At 40.0% G+C, this 21450-nt stretch overlaps 1 protein-coding gene across 4 annotated transcripts; it reads left to right on the top strand.

Annotated features, from left to right (window-relative positions):
• Positions 1-380: 380 nt before the first annotated feature.
• PTGR2 (prostaglandin reductase 2) lies at positions 381-13750 on the top strand. 4 transcript variants are annotated; one of them, XM_062635687.1, is made up of 10 exons: positions 381-565; positions 3987-4055; positions 5419-5537; positions 7427-7618; positions 8219-8389; positions 9222-9431; positions 10253-10374; positions 11489-11576; positions 12303-12342; positions 13535-13750. In XM_062635687.1, the coding sequence occupies exons 2-10, from the start codon at positions 4019-4021 to the stop codon at positions 13597-13599; spliced, it is 1044 nt and encodes a 347-aa protein (XP_062491671.1). In that variant the 5' UTR covers positions 381-565; positions 3987-4018; the 3' UTR covers positions 13600-13750. The 4 variants fall into 4 exon arrangements, 3 of the variants coding, with proteins under 3 accessions (XP_062491671.1, XP_062491669.1, XP_062491670.1); XM_062635685.1 differs by lacking the exons at positions 381-565; positions 13535-13750 and adding an exon at positions 12824-12932; XM_062635686.1 differs by lacking the exons at positions 381-565; positions 12303-12342; positions 13535-13750 and adding an exon at positions 12099-12279.
• The last annotated feature ends 7700 nt before the right edge of the window (positions 13751-21450 follow it).

The raw sequence follows: 21450 nt of genomic DNA on the forward strand, positions 1-21450 counted from the left end.
TTTTTCTCTCCCATGCTTTGCTGGCTTTTCAGTTGTTATTCTTGCCACATGTTTCTGTTCTGATTCTTAGTGCCAGTCCTTCCCCTCTTTCCTTCCTGCATGTTTCTCATTCAGAGTCATAGTCCTTGAAATTTCTTTGAGTTTCCTCTGAGGATCCTTGTTCCAGCCATTTTGAGACCCCAGTTTCAAAAGACTTCCAGTATTGCTTGTTCTCTGCTTAGGTTGACTGCCTTCTTCCTCCATGCTACGTAAGCCTGATACAGAAGGGATATACAAGCTGTTCTTCCTTTTTTTTTCCACTAGGCTGTGCCTGACATGGGCTCTCACAACTTGGAAGCAGGTGAATTGTTTTGGCAAAAATGTATGTAACTGAAAGCTGGCTTATGGGCAGTCTCAGAAACAAGAAATTTTAGCAACCAGGACAAGCAAATTGGGCTTTTTAGCACTAAGGAATTTATTGGACATATTTAAAAGCAGTTGTCATATGTCTCTGCAAAACGAGGAAGAGGCAAGGGGAGACGGAAGAATAAAACTGGACTAAAACATGCCTGAAACTCTCCCAAAGGTACTGTTCTTGCCCTGCTTAATGCTCCTGCTGCACTCAGAGGGTGGGTCAGGTGATCTTGGCATGGAATGATGATGTTGAAACTTTTTACTCCATCTGATTTAAAGAGTAAACCCAACTCTGATTAAAAGCTGAAAACCAGCAGTATGTGTTGCTTTCTCTCGGTCTTTAAAAAAAGTAGTCAAAATCATCCTTCACCCAGGCATTACAGATATATTGAAAAGGATTATGTATGTGATGCAAATCCCATTTAGTTCATTTTTAAAACATCTCTTTCTCCAAAAACTTTCCTCAGTGTATGGTACTAAAGGGTGGTGTCTCTACACTTACATGTTGCGTATAATATGAGGAAAGTTTGATTGTTTCTTACTATGTTATTAGAGTGACCATTTCCTTGTGTAATGTTGTTACTGATTTCCACTGTGGAGTAAATGCAGTCATATTTAGAAGTACATGTCCTTCTGCAGTGCTGCATTTTATTGTGACAGCTGTCATAGAATGAGTGACAGTTTGCTTGCCAGCCATGCTTTCTGTCGACCCACTCACAGTATCTGCAAGATCCTCAACTTGAATTAGTGCACAGGCTTTTCAGCCAAAAGCTGTGAAAGTGGCCTGGGAAATCAACAGAGTTTTTGTTCCCTCAGAGTGGCAGGCATTCAAAGAAGTAGTCTGAATTTATATTGTATACTTTTTCCAGTCGTAACTTTCTATGCTGCTCTGTATTGTCTTTTCTTTCTTTGAGTATGTTAATATCTTTGATTTTTCTCTATAAATAATTCTTTTTTTTGGGTACTATGATAGAAAGCAGGTATTTCAAGTATGTCTTAGGCATAATAAAATTGCGTTTCATCATCTCTTGTTCAGATTGGGTTTTTGTGTGTCCTCAACATAAAAAGGACATGGAACTGTTGGAACGAGTCCAGAGAAGGGCCGTGAGGATGATCAGGGGACTGGAGCGCCTCCTGTATGAAGATAGGCTGAGAAAGTTGGGGCTGTTCAGCCTGGAGAAGAGAAGGCTGCGTGGAGACCTCATAGCAGCCTTCCAGTATTTGAAGGGGGCCTATAAGGATGCTGGGGAGGGACTCTTCATTAGGGACTGTGGTGACAGGACAAGGGGTAACGGGTTAAAACTTAAACAGGGGAAGTTTAGATTGGATATAAGGAAGAAGTTCTTTACTGTGAGGGTGGTGAGGCACAGGAATGGGTTGCCCAAGGAAGTTGTGAATGCTCCATCCCTGGCAGTGTTCAAGGCCAGGTTGGACAGAGCCTTGGGTGACATGGTTGAGTGTGAGGTGTCCCTGCCCATGGCAAGGGGGTTGGAACTAGATTATCTTAAGGTCCTTTCCAACCCTAACTATGATTCTATAATTCTATGTATTAAGTTTCAGGATAAAAAACCAGAATCAGCAGTTTTGACAGTGGCCCTTTCTGTAAGGCATGAGCTGCACAGCAGTTCTGCCTTCTCTATGTGGTATATAAACAGTGGGTCAAACTCTTAATGACACGGATAGATTTGAACTGAAAGTGAGTAGTGTATCAAGGAGTGATTTGTCCAGACTTAATGTGAGCTCTCAATTCACTGTTGGTTTATATACACTGCATTCTTAACTCATTATTTCTGCTTAGAGCAGTTTCATTAGAGGTTACGAATTTCAGCCAAGTTCTGTATGTGCACAAATTGTTTATTAGAGTATGGGGGCCTTTTATATTGCACTGGGCACATCTGACAGTATAAAATGCTAAGGCAGTTGCTCTGGGGTTATCAACTGTACCACTTGAATGTAATTTTGTTAGGCAGATGTTATCTGGAGGAATTTGGAGTTTTGTTCTGAAAAGTGTTTTATAAAAGGAGTACAAAGTGATGTGCCCATGATTCCACAGGAAGTCTATAGCCGAGTACAATGCTGAACCCAGCATCTGCCAAAGTTTATTTTAGGCCATCCTTCCTGTTAGGGTTTTACATGAGTATATTTATTCCAGAGATTCTATCAGCTGTGTGGGTATAAAAATGGATTTTTATTTCTCTATTAAACTCCTGTATTTTCATTCTCATTTTTTGTTTTAAACAGTAACGAGTAACTTGATCAAAGTGTAGGTTTTTTCCTTTTGTTGTAGATCAATCTCCTGCATTTTTCTGTCCAAAGAATTGCGCAGGTCACTTAATTTTTATTGATGTGATGCTGTGAGGACACATACGAGATTCATTTCTTGTGGTTTGTTGTTTTTTTTTTTTTTCTTGTAGCACCCTTGGATGTTGAAATACTGAAAAGAAACTAACCCTGGAATAATTTTTGCTTGCTAAGTAGCTTTTCAAGTGCAAACACAATCAAATGTCAAACTTTTATCTGGTTTATGACCAAGATGCTTTTGCTTTGAGTCACTTGGAGGTTTTAGAGGAGAGGGAAAGGCCCATCTTATCCTGATAGCTTTTTAGTTATAGTTTTCAGCACTTCAGGCTGTATTCCCAAGTGCTGTAATGCAGCCACTATAACAGTACAGGTGGAAGGTTCTGTATTTTGCAGTGTTCAAATAGTAAAGATGTTGAGTAAGTGTGGTGGTGTACTCTTTCTAGGTTCGTCTGTTTAGCTTCACTCCAATTTGCTCTTGTCAGCAGCAAACATTATAACAAAGGCATGAGCTATGACGTTTCATTCCTTAATGCCCATGGTTCTTGTGATGGTTGGTTATTTATGGCACTCAGCTGAGAACAGTAAGAATGCATGTAAAAGCATGATTTATCTCCTGCTAAATCAGGTTCATTCCCTGTTAGTCACATTCGCATCTCACATTTGCAAGAACACAGATTTAAAGTTCTCTTTTAAACTGTTGAAATTCAAGGAGAAATTTTTCAGTTGAACAGTTGAAGTGATGGTCTGTTTATTTCTCACCTTGGGCCAGACCATTTCTTAGGAGAAAATGTGCTGCTAATAGGAAGCCCTGGTATTTCATGTGAAGCATCTTAAGCACAATAATCTCTTTTTATCATATACCTGCATACTGCTGTTACTGGCATGCGTGCATGCCTTTTATTTGCACCTGCCCTCTGCGTGCAAAGCTGAATTTGTGTCTTCTAGGTGGAAACAGCACAGGAAAACAAACCAAACCCTTCTCTTACAACATGCTCTGGGGTGGTGATGATCTTACAAGGAGCGCAGTACATTAGAATTTTCAGTCTTTCCAGAAGGTGCTACTGTGACACTGTCTAAAATCATGGCTTTAACAAGATAAACAGGGAAACTCTTTATTCACAAGTTTGTTTATTTTACATTTGAGGTTGTTTTATATGATTCTTGGGCATGGATGCTGAAGTTAGCAAGGCCCATATTTCATCCCCAGTTTCCAAATTACAAAGTACTTTGCCTCATATCCTGTTTCAAGAAAACTTGTGTTTCAGTCCTTCAAACAGTGTTTTCCTTTGTAGAGATCCAGTGTGGAATTGCTGCAAAAGCAGAGATGATTATACAGAGAGTAGTGCTGAATTCACGCCCCGGTATGTATTTCTCTCAAGCAATGGAGCAATGTGTTTGTTATGGTTGCCTAATGCAAAATGGGGAGTGTAGAAACAGACACTAACTTAAGATACTGACATTTATGTATCTTAATATTGCAGGCAGCAATAAGTAAAGTTTATTGTGAGCTGTATTTATTTGGTCTGTGTATACCGATGTTCTCTCAGATAAGAAAAAAGGGTTTAATGCATAATATAGGAGAAAAGCCTAAGTGTAGGGACTTAAAGGGAAGAAAGATTAGCAAGCATTGCTTTTTAGTTCTGGTATTTGTTCATCCTGCATTTTAAGAGATGACTAAAAGAAAGTATTTTGTTACTGTTAATTTTTGTTTCCTTTTAGTAAATACTGAATATTTTATTCCTCCCATGTGTCAAAGTGTTTGTTTTTTAAATTTACACTTTTGAGGATTTGTTTACTTCTTTACTTACATATTTGCCTTGTTACATGTAAGCACAATGTTTTGAATAGTGAGTTTATAAATTGTCTGTTGTAGAAGACCCAAAGGCATATGTTAAGTTTTGGGGGGAGTGTTGTATACTGCTCAATGCCAAATAAGTCCTGAGAGGATAAGAACAATTGTGTGACCCGCAAATAAGTCTTTCTTTGTGCAAATCAAATGTTACAGCAATAGAGTGCTGGAGTCATCCACTGATTTAAAACACACACAGATATCTGGCTCTTTCCTTTTAGTGCTGGTGGTTCCAGCTGTCAGTCTGACTGATCTGCTGCATGTGGCATGCACCTGAGGATGAAGCCTCCAGTTCTGTGTCTCTTGGAATGTATATCATAGGTGTTTCTGGGAAGCTTTAATTTAAGGAGGTCTGTCTGTAGCTGCAGGGGGCTGCTCTTGCACCGTATGCATGTGCAGTGGCAATGGTCTGTATTTCCCCAATCTCACTGAGTCAAAAGACTGAAAGAGCGAGAGTTTAAAACTCAACCTGATTAAAATTTGTGGTCGTTTTTTACTGGCAGAATAGCACATGATGGTTTTGTTACGTGAGAGAAGTCCCAGTGAGTGTCTTTGTTTTGAAAGTTAGGGGCTTTTCAACACATAGGGTACATAGAACCATTTTTTGGGAAGGCGAACAGCCAGCTGTCAGTCAGGGCAAGTGCCTGCTACTGGCCCGGGCAAGCGTTAGCTGACAGATCAGTGTGTCTTCAGTTTGGATGGTGGCAATGCACCCATTTAAACTGTAGTCTGTAACACACAGTCTGAAAGTTGGTCTGTTTTATACCTAGTAATAGCCTAACTTACTTGAAAAAGGACTATCTTAAAAGAAGGCCTTCCCATATTGATTAAGAGAAGCTCTATATTGATTTATTTGTTTGATTTTATAATACTAGGTAAGAATGGTGTGCCGGTGGCTGAGAACTTCCGACTCGAGGAAAGTACAGTAGCAGATACAATCCAAGTGGGACAAGTGCGTGTTAGAACCCTTTATCTCTCTGTGGACCCTTACATGGTAGGTGATGGACTTAGAACTAAGCCAGAATTTGTTTTTTAAAATACCTTCAACTCTGCACCTGTCATAAGATCAAAGAATGTCTTGGGTTGGAAAGGACCTTAAGATCATCTAGTTCCAACCCCCTGCCATGGGCAGGGACACCTCACCTTAGATCATGTCATCCAAGGCTCTGTCCAACCTGGCCTTGAACACAGCCAGCTTACCAGTTATAGTCAGTAATGTTCCTGTGATATATGTATAGGAATATGATTTTATAGTGTTACTGTAAAAGCTGGTTGAAGAAACTCTCTAAGACTCAGTTCTGAGTTTTAGACAGCAGCATTCTTTATTGCAGCGCTGGGTGCACATGCAAATAGCTTCTCAAAGGTGAGCGCGCCCATTACTTGCAGTCGGCAGCTACATATTTAGCATACTCATGCGTATTTACAGAGTTTCCAGGAACTAATTATAATATTTGCATCCTAATTAAGCCTGCCCTTTCTTGCTGAGTGCGGGTCTCTGGTGGTTGCTGACAGTCTCCTTCACTGTGTTTATTGAGTGACCTCAGTGGTTGTGCACGCTCACAAGGTCCTAGTGCTGAGTTAGCAGTTGGTATGTCCTTGCTTCTGTTTGTTCCAGTCTCTCTCTGTGTTGGACGCCACTCTGCTATCTTGAAGGCTGGCATCCTTGGTCTTATTTACTGTCTTCTTAGTTAGTTATCAGTCCTGTGATGTTCCTTCCCTTGTCAGCCAAACATTCCTTTATCTCTATATGTTAGTAAGTTAGAACAGTTTGGTCTATTCTACTACATTAAAGGCACACGCACTATTGTTAGTTCTAAAATTTAAGCCTACAATAGGACCAGGAAGAGACTGTGATCCCTGATATATCATGACAGATTTGGTTTTCTAAATTTTGCCTTTTTTGTATACATTTTTTAACTTATTTTTTTCATCCCATAAAATGAAGTACTTTTCAGTTGAGGGGAGTGTGAGTAGAGGAGGAAGAATATTTCATGATGAAGCAAGAAAGGGACATGATCAGGCAAAATAATTCTAGACACCTAAATGTTTCAAGTTAAATACTATTTTGTTGTTGCCACTTTTGTTTAGTCAGATTTTCTCCTTAAGTGGGTGATGGCAGGACAAAAATGTGTCAATACATTATAAATAATGGAAGCAAAGAGGATTAGTGAATGAAGCCTTAACCAGCACTTGCACCCAGTTCTGCAAAACTGTAGAAATCATGTGTTTGGGAGAGTTTAGGTTGAAATGGAAGTGAAGATAGGAGAAGTAGATAGACTGAGTCTGCTAGTGTGTAAAACTTTGCTATAAAGAAAATTCTGATAATCTCTTCCTTGCATAGATCAAGATAGAAAAGAAACACTCTTTGTTTCAGGAAAGTAGGTGTAGCTTGGGAATTAAGGAAGAATTCAAGAATCCTGAAGTACAGGCTCAAGCTACAGGGGGAGATAGAAAGAAAATGTTTCAGAGTTCAAGAGGTTTGTCTGTTCTTCAGTGCATAGGCATGGACTGAATGACTCATGGGTGGGTTTTTTTTCAGTCCTACATTTCTATGATTCATCCAGTTAAGGAATGGCATTACAGGATTCTCCTCAGACCCAAGCCAGTTGCCTTCAGTTACATGGGTGATTTGAGACAGCATCTATAGAACGTGTTGGATTTGATAAGGCTGCTGGAGGAGGTCAGAATGATCCATCCTCCTTTTGTACTGAGCAAACAAGAGAAAAAATATCTAAGAAAAGATCAGGACTGTTTGGGGCTTATTGAGAGACTTTTGAGTAGCCCTTTGTGTCTGAAGTTTTATAAATATCTCACCCCCACCTTCATTTGAACTCGCAAACCGTGTGTTCCCCCAGAGCCTCTCATTAAAGCCTTGTCTTTCAGCGCTGCCGAATGAATGAGGACACTGGCTCAGATTACCTCTTGCCCTGGCAGTTGTCTGAAGTTGCTGATGGTGGGGGCATTGGGGTTGTGGAGGAGAGCAAGCATGACAACTTTACTAAAGGAGACTTTGTAATCTCCTTCAATTGGCCCTGGCAGACAGTGGCAATTCTAGATGGAGGCTTGCTACAAAAGGTAATGTAAAATGTAAATGCAACTGTTTTCGTTTCCTAAACATTTTTTTTTTTTAAATAGTGGCTAATGACACTAGTTTTTAGTCAAAACCAAGCTAACATTATTGCAGCAACTATTTCTCAAAAGGCAGATCAACTCACAGGTGGCAAAATATCAGTTTCTTCCTTATCTTCATGTCAAAGATAAAATTATTGTAGTTTAAGAATGCATATTTGACAATAAACTCCTTCCTTTAGGACCCTTTGCCACTCACCTGCAATTGCAGTATTTGCTGAACTGTACTATTTTATCCTTTATGCTAATATAGGGCTAGTTGGTCATTGCTGGAAACATCTTCATTCCCAAGTGGTTTTTGGCGCTTCAGTAATTTAAGTTTTTGTGAATGACTTTGTTTAAAAACTTCTAAGACTCTGGAAATACAATCTTTGTTTAATTTTGTAAAATTTTGTTATTAGGATAGAGCTAGTTTCTAGACAGCTTGTCCCTACCTTGCTTGGTAGATATCCTGAGTTAGTCTTTTATGCTCAGACAATCAAATAGCAAACAGCAAAACCTCACCTTAAAAAGCAATGAATACTACCATGTGTTTCTGTTTTGTAGCTCATTCCAGAACTTGTAAATGGACGCCTTTCCTACTTCCTCGGTGCAGCTGGCATCACAGGACTGACAGCCCTGTTGGGTATAAAGGAGAAAGGACATGTGGCTGTGGGTGCAAATCAGACAATGGTGGTGAGCGGAGCAGCCGGTGCCTGTGGGTCTTTGGCCGGGCAGGTAGGTGAACTTAAGACATGCAAGCATACTCTGTTACCAAGTTTATCTTCTGAAATACGCTGGTTAGTAAAAGTATGGATAAAATCATTGTAAATGTGAGTAGGTACAACTCCATGAGAAGGGCCACTTCCACAGGTTTGACTCACATTCTCACTGAGAAAGACTGTGGGTGTGAAACTTCCGTTTCATGAAACTGGGGTAGGAGAAAACAGCCCAAAATGATTACTTGTCAATAGATAAAGTCGATGGTATAAGTACATGTATTTACTATACATTTAGTGGTTTGCTGTTTGAACACAGTCTTTGAGTTGACTGGCAACTTTCATTTTTTTTCTACAGTAGTAAAAAAATGTAGTAACGCCTTCTTTGGGTTGTGTTCCATGACATCCTTTGTATTTTGAGATTCCCAGCCCTTTTATCCTCTTCAGCTTTGCAGAACCTGTTGCAGTGGGTTTGTGTGTGTGTAGGTGCATATCTATAAAGATCTATAGAATGTATTTAAATCAATTATTGTCCAATCTTTTTGGCCTTTTATTAGCTATATAACGGTACTTGGCAGGTGGTGATTTTTTTTACTATATTTGGCTTTCCAGTACTGCCAGTCACTGGTGACTCCACAGACTAAACCTCCTGCAGTCACTGAGTTTCACTGGCAGATTTCACCTGTACCTGTCCCTTCCCTAGGTGCGAGGAGGGAGTGACAAGAGACAGTTGTGTCATTTGAGATGGGGGGGGATGGGGGAGAACTGTAACACCCCCTCTACCTTTATGCAGATGAGTGATCTCACTTCTCTTTCTTGTTTGTGTTTTTTGTTTTTGTTGTGTCCTGCAGATTGGCCGTCTGGAGGGCTGCTCCAGGGTGGTAGGGATCGCTGGCACAGATGAAAAGTGCTCTATTTTGGTCAAAGAAATGGGATTTGATGCAGCTATTAATTACAAGAAGGGGAATGTGGCAGAGCAGCTACGTGAATTCTGCCCAGGCGGTGTGGATGTTTACTTTGACAATGTTGGTGGAGACATCAGTGATACAGTTATAAGTCAGGTGATTATACCAGCTGTCAGGTTATTCTAGTCACTCTCCAGTGTCTGCATGCCCAGCTTTAGATTAATTCGTTTTGGAGACCAGCCTGCAATACAGCAGAGCAGGTTTTCCACTTCACTGATTTAATCCAGGTGCTGATTCTGGTCTTGAGAAATCAGATACTTGAAATCAGTGCCATCAGATTAGATGAAATCTAACTAGATTGAAATCTGCCATGTGGATTAGGCTGGCGATATAGTAACAGAAACACAATTTCTGCTTGTCATTTCTCGCTTCTTTGGCCAAGAGACTTGGTAATTTTCTAAAAACCTGGTCTGTTAGTGTAGTAATCTTGGGTTTTGTCAGCTTTGGTTTTCTGGCTGCACAAAAATCCAACTGCTGGGCCTCCATAAAGGCTTTTGACCAGCCCTCTTCATTGTTAACAGGAGAATACTCTGTCTCATGGCAGGGAGTCTCTGGTGGCAGCCTCTGAATCACAGCCGTATCCAACTTCTTTGTCCTGTTACCCCTCTCCTCCTTACATAAAGGACAGAAAGTAAGATAACAAGTTGTTGAATTCCTTGTATTTAATGCCTCTTTAAATTACATAAATTGGGCTGTATAGCTTTTCTTTTTCCATTCTTGCCCTGCATTTATCTATTTGAATGTTGTCATAGATTGAATTGTACTGCCTGCAGTTCTCCCAGTCTTTTCTAGGAAATGTGGCTCTAACTAAGGATACCCATGTGATCATGTTGTAATATAATCTGTTGCATCTCCAGAAAATCTAGTTTCTGAGACCAAGGAATGTAATTTTTCTCACTTTGTGCTGTCCTAAACAGATGAATCAGAACAGCCATATCATCCTGTGTGGACAGATTTCTCAGTATAACAAAGATGTGCCTTATCCTCCTCCACTGTCTCCTGACATAGAAAAAATACAGAAAGAAAGGAATATCACAAGGTACATTTCTCTTACAGAACTTGTGACCAGGTTTCAGGTAGATTGTGCACATCGTGTTGTGACTCTGATGTGCAGAAGCCTGTAGATCCACACTAGGCACATGTAATCAGAACAGAATGTTGCCATATTAAACAAGGGAACTATAATCACAGTGTCAGTAAATCCTTTCTCTTATCTTTGTCTGTATCAGCATAAAAATGGGAAAGGATGTTGTTGCATGTTAATATAGTTGTCTGTTATTCATTGTCTGTGGTTGCTTGATATAGTCGTGGAGTCTCTGACAGATTATTCAGTACGAGGGAAGGTGTTGCCATGGCTCTGGTCTCAGATGTTTTACAGGGTGCCTTCTCTCCAAGTGTAGTAGTTCAGGCAGAGGGAGTAGAAAATATTTCTAAAGTAAGGATGCAGCTGATGCAGAGATTGTATTGAAATTATCTTTTTAGTAGTTGGGGTTTTATTAGATAATGGGACTGTAGGTGTCACAGATATATACAGGTAAAACACCGGGGTTTGTTATGCCTGGGAATTTTGGAATCTCCTGTTAGGGTTCAGGTGGAGCTAAGGTAGAGATTAGGGGTGAAGTCTCAGGAGACTTCATTCATTACATTGCAGAAAGTTAGGGAGACACTTGGTCTCTGTGGAACAGATGGACCTCTTCTAATAAAAATTCTTTTCTTGTCCCTGTTTTTTTTGTCTGTACTTTTAAAAAATGGATAAAAACACTAAAATACGTCATGCATAGTAGAAGGCAGTGGAGAATTTAGTCAGCATGTTGCTACAAGAAATTATCATTTCTGATGATCATTTCAGTTTCTCTTGATCGCTACAGACAGATGTAACAGCAGATTATGCAGAATGTTAGGGAGCCTGAGAGTTAATTCATATTCACCATCTAATTGCAGGGCTCTTCTCTTTGACACTTGGGCAGAATTGCTTGTCTAAGACCAGTGTTACTGTGAAGCTCCCACTGCAGGGAGGTGTCTCAACAAGCTGGCAAAGCTGCGAGCTATGTCTTGATGTAATTAGTACCCATAACCCTTCAGGTTCAACTGCTGTTCAAAATATGCTTACCCAAGGTTTCTTAAATTGAGGCTGATTCTTTTTTTTTTCACAGGGAAAGGTTCTTAGTGTTGAACTATATGGACAAACAAGAAGCTAGTGTATTACAGCTCTGTCAGTGGATCCAAGAGGGTAAACTGAAGGTAAGAAGGTCATGGTCTGACTACAAGAAGTCCAGTTTCTTTGTCCCTGGCTCTCTTACCATGCCTCAGAATTGGAACAGATTTTCCGAAGGATGTGTAAGTATAATTGAAAGCTTCTTAGATAGCACTGGTGTAGCAGATACCTGCTGAGGATGGTGTGACTGTAGCATGACAGACATTTCTAATTACATGCTGCAGATGACAGTATTCTTTCTTTCAGCGTAGGGTGCAAGTGCTTTTTGATGTAAAGAATCAGACCTTCAAAAATACTTACTTTCAAATACCTGATTAGTTAAGTCCTGAATGCTTTTGGGGATCTTGTCTGAAGTTTTATTTCAAGCTTTATAATCACTATTTATTATTTTGTGATGGGTAGATGCTTTATCCATCCATTCCCTATGACGTGTCTGAATTGGGTTTTGATTCTTCAGTAATAGGTAAATGAGTACATTTCATTCTTCAGTAGTCAGTAAATCGGTAACTTTTCCTGGGGAAATCCGGAGACACTATACATTTTTGCAGGGGCAGGGATGTTCTGACTGAAGAATTAAATCAGAAAGTGTTCACTCCTCTCTTGAGGAAAGAACCTGACCCAAACAGAGCACTGCCCATTGTAGCAAGAGAATCCTTTTGATTTTGGTAGCTTCTGTGGTGGTTTCATGGCATGTTTCTATGAAGTGTTAATCTTGTTCGAAGAAAACTAAAAGGACTTGTTTGCATTGACAGGTCAGAGAGACCATGGTAGAAGGCTTAGCAAACATTGGTGGTAAGACTTTTACACCATTTTCTAAGAGTAATAATCTGATTAAATACAATGACAGTAGAGGTTAACTACCTCCTTTGCTTCATTTGCCAATTCAGGTTTTTGTATTTTATCTAAAACGTGATTTTAATGTTATAATAAAATACTTTTTTCCCCACAAGGTATAAGTACGTTCTGTGAGAGGATTATTTTATGTTAAAAATAAATCTAATATAAATTTTGAGATGTTTGTTTGTTTTTCAATCGGGGGAATTAACTCTTAAACTGGTACCTTAGCTGATGATGTCATGCTCATCTTACAGATTTAAAGTGCTGCCCATTTCTTATGACTAAGAAAATGGTATTTTGGAAACTTTGAACTCAATAGTTCAAAAACTCAATATGTAACAGTGCTTGTTAATGGATTTGATAACAAAAAGTACACACAAGAAAGGGGAAAACATGACAGAGTGCTAAATAAAGTGAAAAATAATTTCTTCTAAAGGAACAAAATGGCCTGTAGCCTGTTCAGAAAATCTGTAACAAAGAAAATCTAAAAATGAAGAGGGTCTTGTGACTGCAGTGAGACAGCAAGACAGCCAGTTGATTCCAGATGTGTTGGAAGCCACTAGAATTAAGCAATAGCCAAATCTTACAAATGTAAATTTATTCTAGTCATTGTTACTTACTGGTATACATGTGTATTTTGATGAAATTTCATCAAATACAGCAGTCAAATTTCATATTTTGTTTACTCCAAGGTTTATTCTTTTGCACCAGCTTCTCCCATTTATTGTACCACACAGAGTGTTTATAAACCTTTTTCTTTCACAAGAGTTTGTTAAACCCACAGCATTTGTGGGGTCTCCAGTCATGCTTTGTCTTTCTGTTTGGTGTTTGCATGGCATATCATAAAAGCAGCAAATTTAATAGTTCATTTGTGTAGGGCCAAACAGTTGCTTGCAAATCAGGGGTTTTAGTTATTACACAAGACTGTCCTTAGCAGTTTATTACAGATTAGCTTTTTTCCTTTTTCTTCTTCTTAATTTAGCATGTCATTAGGGATAAATATGTTTAGGTCCAAAACGTGATCTCTCTTTTCTGGGCAGCTCTTTCACACATTAGCTTCTACCTTTTCTTTAAATAATCTTTTTTTTTTAAATGTCACTTGGCACATTTTGCTTGGCACTAACTGATTTCATTATTTCTCTTGAAGCTGCTTTCCAGTCCATGATGAGTGGAGGCAATATTGGAAAACAGATCGTCTCAGTTTCTAAATAAAAGTCATTCCTTTGGGAAAAATAATTGGATTCTATCTCTAACAGTGAGCAAGTTTTTACTTATACTATTTTCTTCAATAAGCCATTAAATTGTTCTGTATGTACTGAAAGCAGAGATTCTGGGATGCCAATAAACTAAATAGAACTGGAAACAGGAATGCAATGATTTATACTAGAAACAAGTAACACAGTCTTTGAGAACTGCCAGCTAGCACACTTGCACATATTTCATGGCTATGGTTTGAAAGTTGGAACACACTGGGAGCCATTTCCAATAAGTAGGATCAATGCAGCCACCTAATTTTGGGTGTTAGAAGAATTTACGAGCAGAGACAAGCACCATTCCTATGTAGTTTGTCTCAGTGGCCAAGAACTTCTCTAAGAGTTTTTAATGTACTAGTGTAAATTCCTTGACAGTCAGATCAATCTGGTTAATCATTTTAGAATTTAACTTTTTTACAAATAATTGCAATGAAAAATTCCATTTCTGGAATTCAGGGTCTCTAACAACAAAGGTATTTCCATTTTGCCATCTGGAACAAATTTCCATCCATGTGTCATGTCCATTTCTCTGTATTGTATCATTATATCCCCTATTTTCAGATCATTTGAACCTAATTCATTTATAATTCCATCTGCATGCTGACTTTCATCAGAAAGAGGTTGAGTTCCAAATCCTACTGTATCTTATTTTTATGGTACTCTCCCCAATTACTCTCTTTTTTTTCTGGGGTTTATACCTCTCCAGGGTGACAGAAAGAGAATCTCAAAACATGCTGCCTGATGAGGGAGGGAAACTGTGCAGACAATTGATTTTCTGTTCCCTCAGTAACTTCTCTTGGCTCTGAATTTTTGGTCTAACAATGCTCTTTTACCATCTCAATGGAGAAACTGGAAAAAATAAGTCACTATTTCCAAGTCTGACTAGCAAATGGAACTGATGAGATTGTATCTTCAAAAACAAGGGATAGAAAAGGGAACAGATAATTATCTTAAAGACATTAGAATTCCACTACTGTGTGCATTCAGAGACATTAGCACATACTTATTTAGAGAATGGGATTGTTCATGACACATTCTGATTTACAGGCGGTTTTGGTTTTAATTCATTTGCCTTTAAGGGAAGTGTTGCCAACCAGCAGGGTCAGCCCTGCTGTCCAGAGAATGGATTATCTAGATCTGAAGGAGTCACCTAGGACAAACTAAATGGAATCCAAGGACTAGGAAAGAAACACTGTGCAAAAAAATTGGGCATTATAAATCATTTTGTGTGCCCTTTAAAGTAAGGGAAGTATCAGAATTGCCTAGTATGGTTGTAAGCAGTATGAAAACCAGTCCATTCATTTCCTAGTGCTGAAGCTGTTCTGTAAGAAGGAAGCATGCACTGATGGATGCCATAAACTTTGAGGAAGAGAAAGACACCTGCATTATAGAATTAGATTATATTAATCTTCCAGTATGCTTTTTTTCAACTACAAAACTAGCGACTGGTTCACTTTCAGCTAGATTGCAAATCCAGCATCAGCGTAACTAACTAAAGCAGCATTGGTAAGTCTCGCACTGGGATTAGAAGACAAAATTTTATGCGATCAGTATGATCATAGTTGGCAAATGAAGATGGGAAAGCTGTGACTGTTTATAGATGGTAATTCTGTTGGGAAAGTTAAGCAGGTTTGTAAGGCTTGAGAGTTTGGATGTATGTTAAAATAGGAGGCAGAGGGACATGCAGTGATCCTGAGCATTGTCTCCAAACTCGGATTCCTGTCATCTCAGCTGGAGTTAATGGGAAGGGAGCTGATGGGAATATGACTAAGGAGTGTGCTGATGGGAATATGATTTAAGGAGTGTGCTGGCTGTGATGGCATGTCTTATTGTCTCCTTTCCTTCTTCCCTCCCACATGCATATGCCTGATAGAAATATTCAGCATCACCTATGCATCCCTGTGCACCCTATATTCTGCGTTCAACTTCTGCCAGGCAGCAGAAGAGCCTTAATGCACTTCAAGACATTTAATCTTCCTGAATAAACATCCTTGTCCTTACAGTTCATTCCTACAGCAAATACTTAAACACAGCAGAAAACAGCTCATTCCAGGTACCTGACCAACCACGGTAAATCTGGTCTTAACCTGATGCTCCGCTGCTACTGCTCCTGGAAATTGTTACCCATACAAGAGTATTTTAGCAAATGAGATTATTACTAGTGCTGCTGCTGAGTTGAAATAGTACCAGTTTTAATCGGTAACAGAAAATCCTCTGCTGAATTTGTTTTTGTGTGTGTGTCTAATTGTACATAAATGCATCTGGTGCTTCTTGGGGCATGGTGTCACCAGGGTGGTTTTGTATTTTCTCCCAGCCTCAAAGGCTAACCTCTTCCCACACACAAGTTTCAATGTCCTGTAAAAGGCATTTCCCCCTATTTGGCTTTCTTCAATCTATCAATTTTATTTCAGTTTCAACAGCCCGTTTTGAGAAAAATGCCTTCTAAAAACTGAGGACTGTTCTGTTTTATTCCAGCCTGCTTGGAAGGAAGTATATCATAGGGTAGTATCCACTGTGTATCTCAAAAGAGACTTCAGTTATGAACTGTGGTGAGTTTGTGTTGGATGAATGCAAGAAAGCAATCATAACAATAACCATACTAGAAAGGTGTTAAAATGTTGATTTTCTTTCATATCTCATGTGTGAGGGCCTCAGTCTGGTATGTTTCCAGAGTTGCATGTGTTTGTCCAAAGTACAGGTTTTGTACTTTCAAACAACATTTGCTGAAGAGCTGTTCCAGAGTGAGCTTATCTCTGCACTGTGAGGTGGTGCACCTTCCAGGAATGACAGTCCTTGAGGAGGTGATTTTTCACAACTGAAACAAAATATGATACAATTATAAAATTCCCAGCACTGTTATTTTTACAGCAATTGCTTAGTAAGTCACACAAGTTGTAAGCCTATAAAGAGCTGATGATGTGAGGGGTGATCCAGAGTGAGATCATGCTGAGATACTGATTCTTTACCATTAGAAAGGCAGCTTGATTGCGGCAGCATTCCTGTAGTCAGGTGGGCTGGGGAGGGCAACAGAGGTTCCATCAGCCTTAGTTAAATGGCTTGAAGGGAAAAAAGAAGATGTAAACAATCAAGAGTAAAGCTCTTTCTGGCACTCCCAACCTTTAGGGTTCTTAGGGAAGCATTTCTTTACTTGTGAATCCTGGCTCATGTTGCCTCCCAAGAATTAAATAAAAATCAATGGAGAAAATGCTTTAAACCAAGTGCCAAAGTTATAAAAATATTAAAACATCTTTTTTTTTTTTCACCTTGTCTTAATTATTGTTATAGTGTGACTCTTCAGCCATCGTCTGTTTTGCACTATAGGAGAGGTCTCATTTAACAAAGGGTGACAAATAACTGGTAACAAAAATCTGAGAGGCTTTGAATGTTGTAGATAGGCACTGGCTGCAGAAGCACAGCCTTTATCCCATGAAGCTTTACTTTACAGGCAAGGTGAGTGGTAAGGGCAAGCATGAATTCAAAGTACCAGTTGTGTGAACATAGATACTAGAAGTTCAGCTACACATAAGCATTTCTTGTTGCAAAGGGTAATAAAACTTCATCAGTATTGGGCAGAGAGACCTTTCTTATTTTCCTCTGGGCCAATCTCATGCTTGTTTGAATTTGCTAAAGTTTCGTGCACTCTTATTTCCATCCCTTTTCCCTTTGCACCTTGAAGAGTTGCTGTTGACTGCCCTGTATTTCATTTTCATCCCTTCTGCTTTCTTACCCTCCATTTTTTCCCCTTTCCTTAACAATTTTTTTTTATCATCATGTTTCTTGTCCTCCTTGTTGGCTTCTTAGTTGATAATCAGAAGAAATGCTCTTCCATAGGAGCACCTTTTAGTGGTTTAGTGCTAGGCCATGTAGCTTAGTGTCAGGATTTAACGGACAATGTCAGCAATAGCACGAAAAGAGCTTGCCAGCCCAGACATAAATGTATCTTACTGTAGTTTATAGTAGCTCTTGTTACAGAAGTGAAGCAAGCAACGGTAGATGCCTTTCGAATAGCTTCATCTCGATATTTTAATGCACTGATCGTGGAAGAAGCAGATGCAGGATTACTTGGTACTGTTGTTCATAACATTGCTCTCCTCTATTGCTATGCTCCTTTCTCCTCACTGGGTTCTCTTCACAGTAGCAAATGTTCATGCAATACGTAAAAAGACTGCCAGGGGATGAAAGAAGATCCTGGGCAGATGGCATTATCGTGCAATAAGAAGAAGTAACAGCAGCTGGAGTAAGTTCCTAACTAAGAAAACACTTTATGAGACACAACTGGGAACTCCTTCGGAAAAGCACAGAAAGAAGCAGAAACTAGTTGACTTTTTAGCCAAAGGAACACATTTTGCAATCAGAAAGATAGATACCTTAGATAGCAAAAATCAGTTCTGCCACAGCACTCTACTCTGGGCAGAGAGGTGGTAAAAGGGTTTCAACAGTGTTGAAAGAAAACTGATAAAGTAGCAAAGCAGTGTTTATGCAAGAACAGGGAGGTGCAATTCATGTTTAGAGGAGACTGTTGAAGGGCAAAGGGTGACAGAAGGCAGTGAGTTTATAGGGCTATGGGTCCGCATCTCTGAGACCTTTGCTCACTCTCTGCTCCTCTGCAGGAAGGAGCCTTCCTCTCCCCATCAGCCCCTGCGTGCTTTCCTTTGCCTCCCAGGCAGGGAGGGTGGGAAGGGAAAGTAAAAGGACAAGGATCAGGCTCCGATGGGAGCAGGTTGGGCAGAAGCCAGCACGGTTGGGCTTCCGCCTGGTTCTGGGGGTGATGGGGGGAAAGAGGGCAGGACACTGTCTACTCGTGTTTTAAAGCTGGGATGGAGCTGCCTTTGTGTCCCACTCCCCAGAGTAATCTTGCTTTTTGGCAGCAGTGAGCATTTCAGACTGGAACAGCCTGTTCTATGTCCCCAGGCCAGGCACACCGGGTGAGCCTTCAGCACCCTGCAGGCAGCAGCCTCTCTTGCCTCTGCTGCTCCAGAAAAGGGGTTCGTGCTCTTTGACCTATTGGAACTGTTTTAGCTTTGGTTGGGGTTTTTTAGGGGGTTGGGGGTTTTTGTAGTATTCTTTTTAGTATGCTACAGAGACAGTAGGAAAAGGACATGGAAAAAGCCTCTCTGCTATCCTTGCATTTTCCACTATACTGAGTGCCAAGATCTCTTTATAGGGATTGGACAGGCCTTCCCTGATGACAGCTATAGGAAATTATGCATGCCAATGGCAGTCCCTTGGGAACTTCCCTCTGCAAGTTTTGCTCAGCCCTCACAGCACTGAGGATATATACACATAAAAGAATCTTCTTTTTCCTAGTTTGTGATGCATTTCACAGTATCTTGGATGTAATTCGCTGATGAACACAAGAATTCTTACATAAGCAAACAGCAGCATGAAGGGCTTTTTCTAAGAGCCTGCTTTTTAAAAGAATGAACAAAATGCATTTGAAAGTTTTTTCTCTTTTCAAATGATTTCCAGTGTCCTTTTAGAGTCATTTCAAATGGGAATTAAGTACTTTAAAGGAGATCCTAAATGCAGATGAAAATAAACCCAACAAACCCAACCAACAGTGTTGTAATCAAAGCATTTATGCTATGAAGGATTGATTTGTCACAGATCACACTGATGGCCGCTAGCAGTGCGTGAAGCACTTCAGCAGTCTGGTTCCACCATCTGCCACTTGCTTTGCTCACTTCATGTAGCTCTTTATTTTTCCTGCTAATGAACAGCTTGGAAAGCCCACTCTTGACTTGAGAAGAGCTCTGTATTGTTATGCTTGCCCCAAAACAGCCGTGCAGTACCATGTTAGAAGAGAGAACTACATGCCAAAAGTAATGAATGCCAAAGCCAGTTGCTTCTGTTCATGTACAAAAGTTAATAAAATCTTTTCATCCATAAGCTGGAAAAACATGTAATGAACTATGGAACAACACTATGAGAGATCTTACACTGATACTAATGTAAATGCTAAGAGACTTTCCAGCACAATATTGTGTTACCATCTCAGCTGAAAATCAGCCTCTTGGTGAGGAGAAGAGCTTAATTTTGAAAGAGGAGCAAAGCCAGGCAATTCATCAGGACAACACAGGGCCAGTTACCTCTGGATCATCTCACTTCAGTCCACACTGGGCATTGCAGGCCAACAGGAGCACGTGCAGTTTTCTTTATAGGGTGCCTTGCAGATTTACCATCTCATCTGCAGAGCTGTCAGAAGTTTGTCCAGTTATTGCTGGTTTAAGTGACTGGTGATGGGTTCTGGGAGATGGGCTGCATTTTATTGAACCGATTTATTTTGTTTGAATTTTAAGGGAAAAACATACTTTGGTGTGATTTTTGTTACTCATAGTTAACTTGGGCAACCACTTAGCTATATGATAAAGACAGTTAAATTAGAGGCTAGCTAATAGTCTGTGCTTCTAAAAACTTTCAGCCTGCTGAGATACAACGAATTAAAAAGCTTTTAAGAGGTATCGGTGAAGAAAGTCTTAAAGTGCAAGTCTGCAGCTCAAGTAGGAAAGTTGGTATTTTCCTGCGAAGGTTTTAGAATACTGGAAAAAAATACTAGGAGGAAGTTTTCTACCATGAGGGTGGTGGGGCCCTGGCACAGGTTGCCCAGAGAAGCTGTGGCTGCCCCATCCCTAGCAGTGCTCAAGGCCAGGTTGGACGGGGCTTGGAGCAATCTGGTCTAGTAGAAGGTGTCCCTGCCCATGGCAGGGGGTTGGAACTTGATTCCAACTTGAACTCGCCAACAGAAGCAGGTATTCTTCATTGCGGCGCCGGGAGACACGGGGGATAGCTCCTCCTAACGTGTGTCCCCGCATTGCCATGCAGGCCATCCTTACATAGTCACTGGGCATATTACATAATTTTCCAAAAAGTTTCCGGCATGCATACAAAAATGTGATGGTGGTCTTTAAGGGTCGTTTACTTTTCCCAACAAGCTTAATCAACATTACAGACATAGCAATCATCCTGCCCTTCTACTTATCAGTTAGTTTATCTGTGCCCACCTTGGACATCTGCTAGTCCCAGATACTCCCCATCCCCAGGTCCTGTTTTTCTATTCTGCTTTTCTTACACCTTTTGTACTAAGGTCCTAAGGACCTGAAACTATGTCAACTACCTTCAAGCACCGCAGTTATTTTCCATTACAAAGCCATCACACTTAACATTACTTAGAACTGATTACATTTTGTACTTTTGTGCCTCCTTGTCCCAAACTGCATGAGCTTTAAGTTCCCTTCCAACCCAAACCATTCTGTGATTCTATGAAGACTGTCTAAGGAGGAAATTATCTCAATTATCATGAGACAAGGTAAGTTTAACTTGCCTGTTTGGCAACAAAAAGCTGCAATAGCTGTGTCTATAAAGCATGAGCTAAGGGGTGCTTTCCATGCAGGGCAGGATTCTAAGTTTCTGTGGTGTGTTACCTGTGATACCCTTTCTCTCAGAACTTATTACATCATTACCACAAACGTGACCACCTTTCAGAGCATGTGATTCTTATTTGGGTCCTTGGAGCCACCGATAACACATCTACAAATAAAACATCTTTGCTCACCACACTAAGAATAGTGCTGAGAGATTCTTAACAGAATTCCATCCATCTACCCAACTCATTCCATGGAGCCAGACAGCGAGTATGTGACAGACTGCAAGATTTTTAAGTCCACAGACATTTGATTACATTGAGATTTGATGACACTGCAATCGACAGCAACCACCACAACAAAGGAAGTCTGAGTCTTGTCACAGGGTATAGATAATGAAATATTTTATTGCCACTTATGCTCCCTGATCACGTAAAAGTAATCTAATC

The sequence above is a fragment of the Pezoporus occidentalis genome, unplaced genomic scaffold, assembly GCF_034315485.1.
Source record: "Pezoporus occidentalis ecotype Australia unplaced genomic scaffold, CSIRO_AGI_Poc_V1 ctg46, whole genome shotgun sequence".
In the NCBI taxonomy this organism is placed as follows: Eukaryota; Metazoa; Chordata; class Aves; order Psittaciformes; family Psittacidae; genus Pezoporus; species Pezoporus occidentalis.

What these genes read in the sequence shown, in the direction of transcription:
- PTGR2 (XM_062635687.1), top strand. Translation starts at nt 4,019, where the DNA reads ATGATTATACAGAGAGTAGTGCTGAATTCACGCCCCG. An exon ending in TCTCTGTGGACCCTTACATG is followed by an intron (nt 5,538 to 7,426) that starts GTAGGTGATGGA and finishes CTTGTCTTTCAG; the next exon opens with CGCTGCCGAATGAATGAGGA. An exon ending in GTGATACAGTTATAAGTCAG is followed by an intron (nt 9,432 to 10,252) that starts GTGATTATACCA and finishes TGTCCTAAACAG; the next exon opens with ATGAATCAGAACAGCCATAT.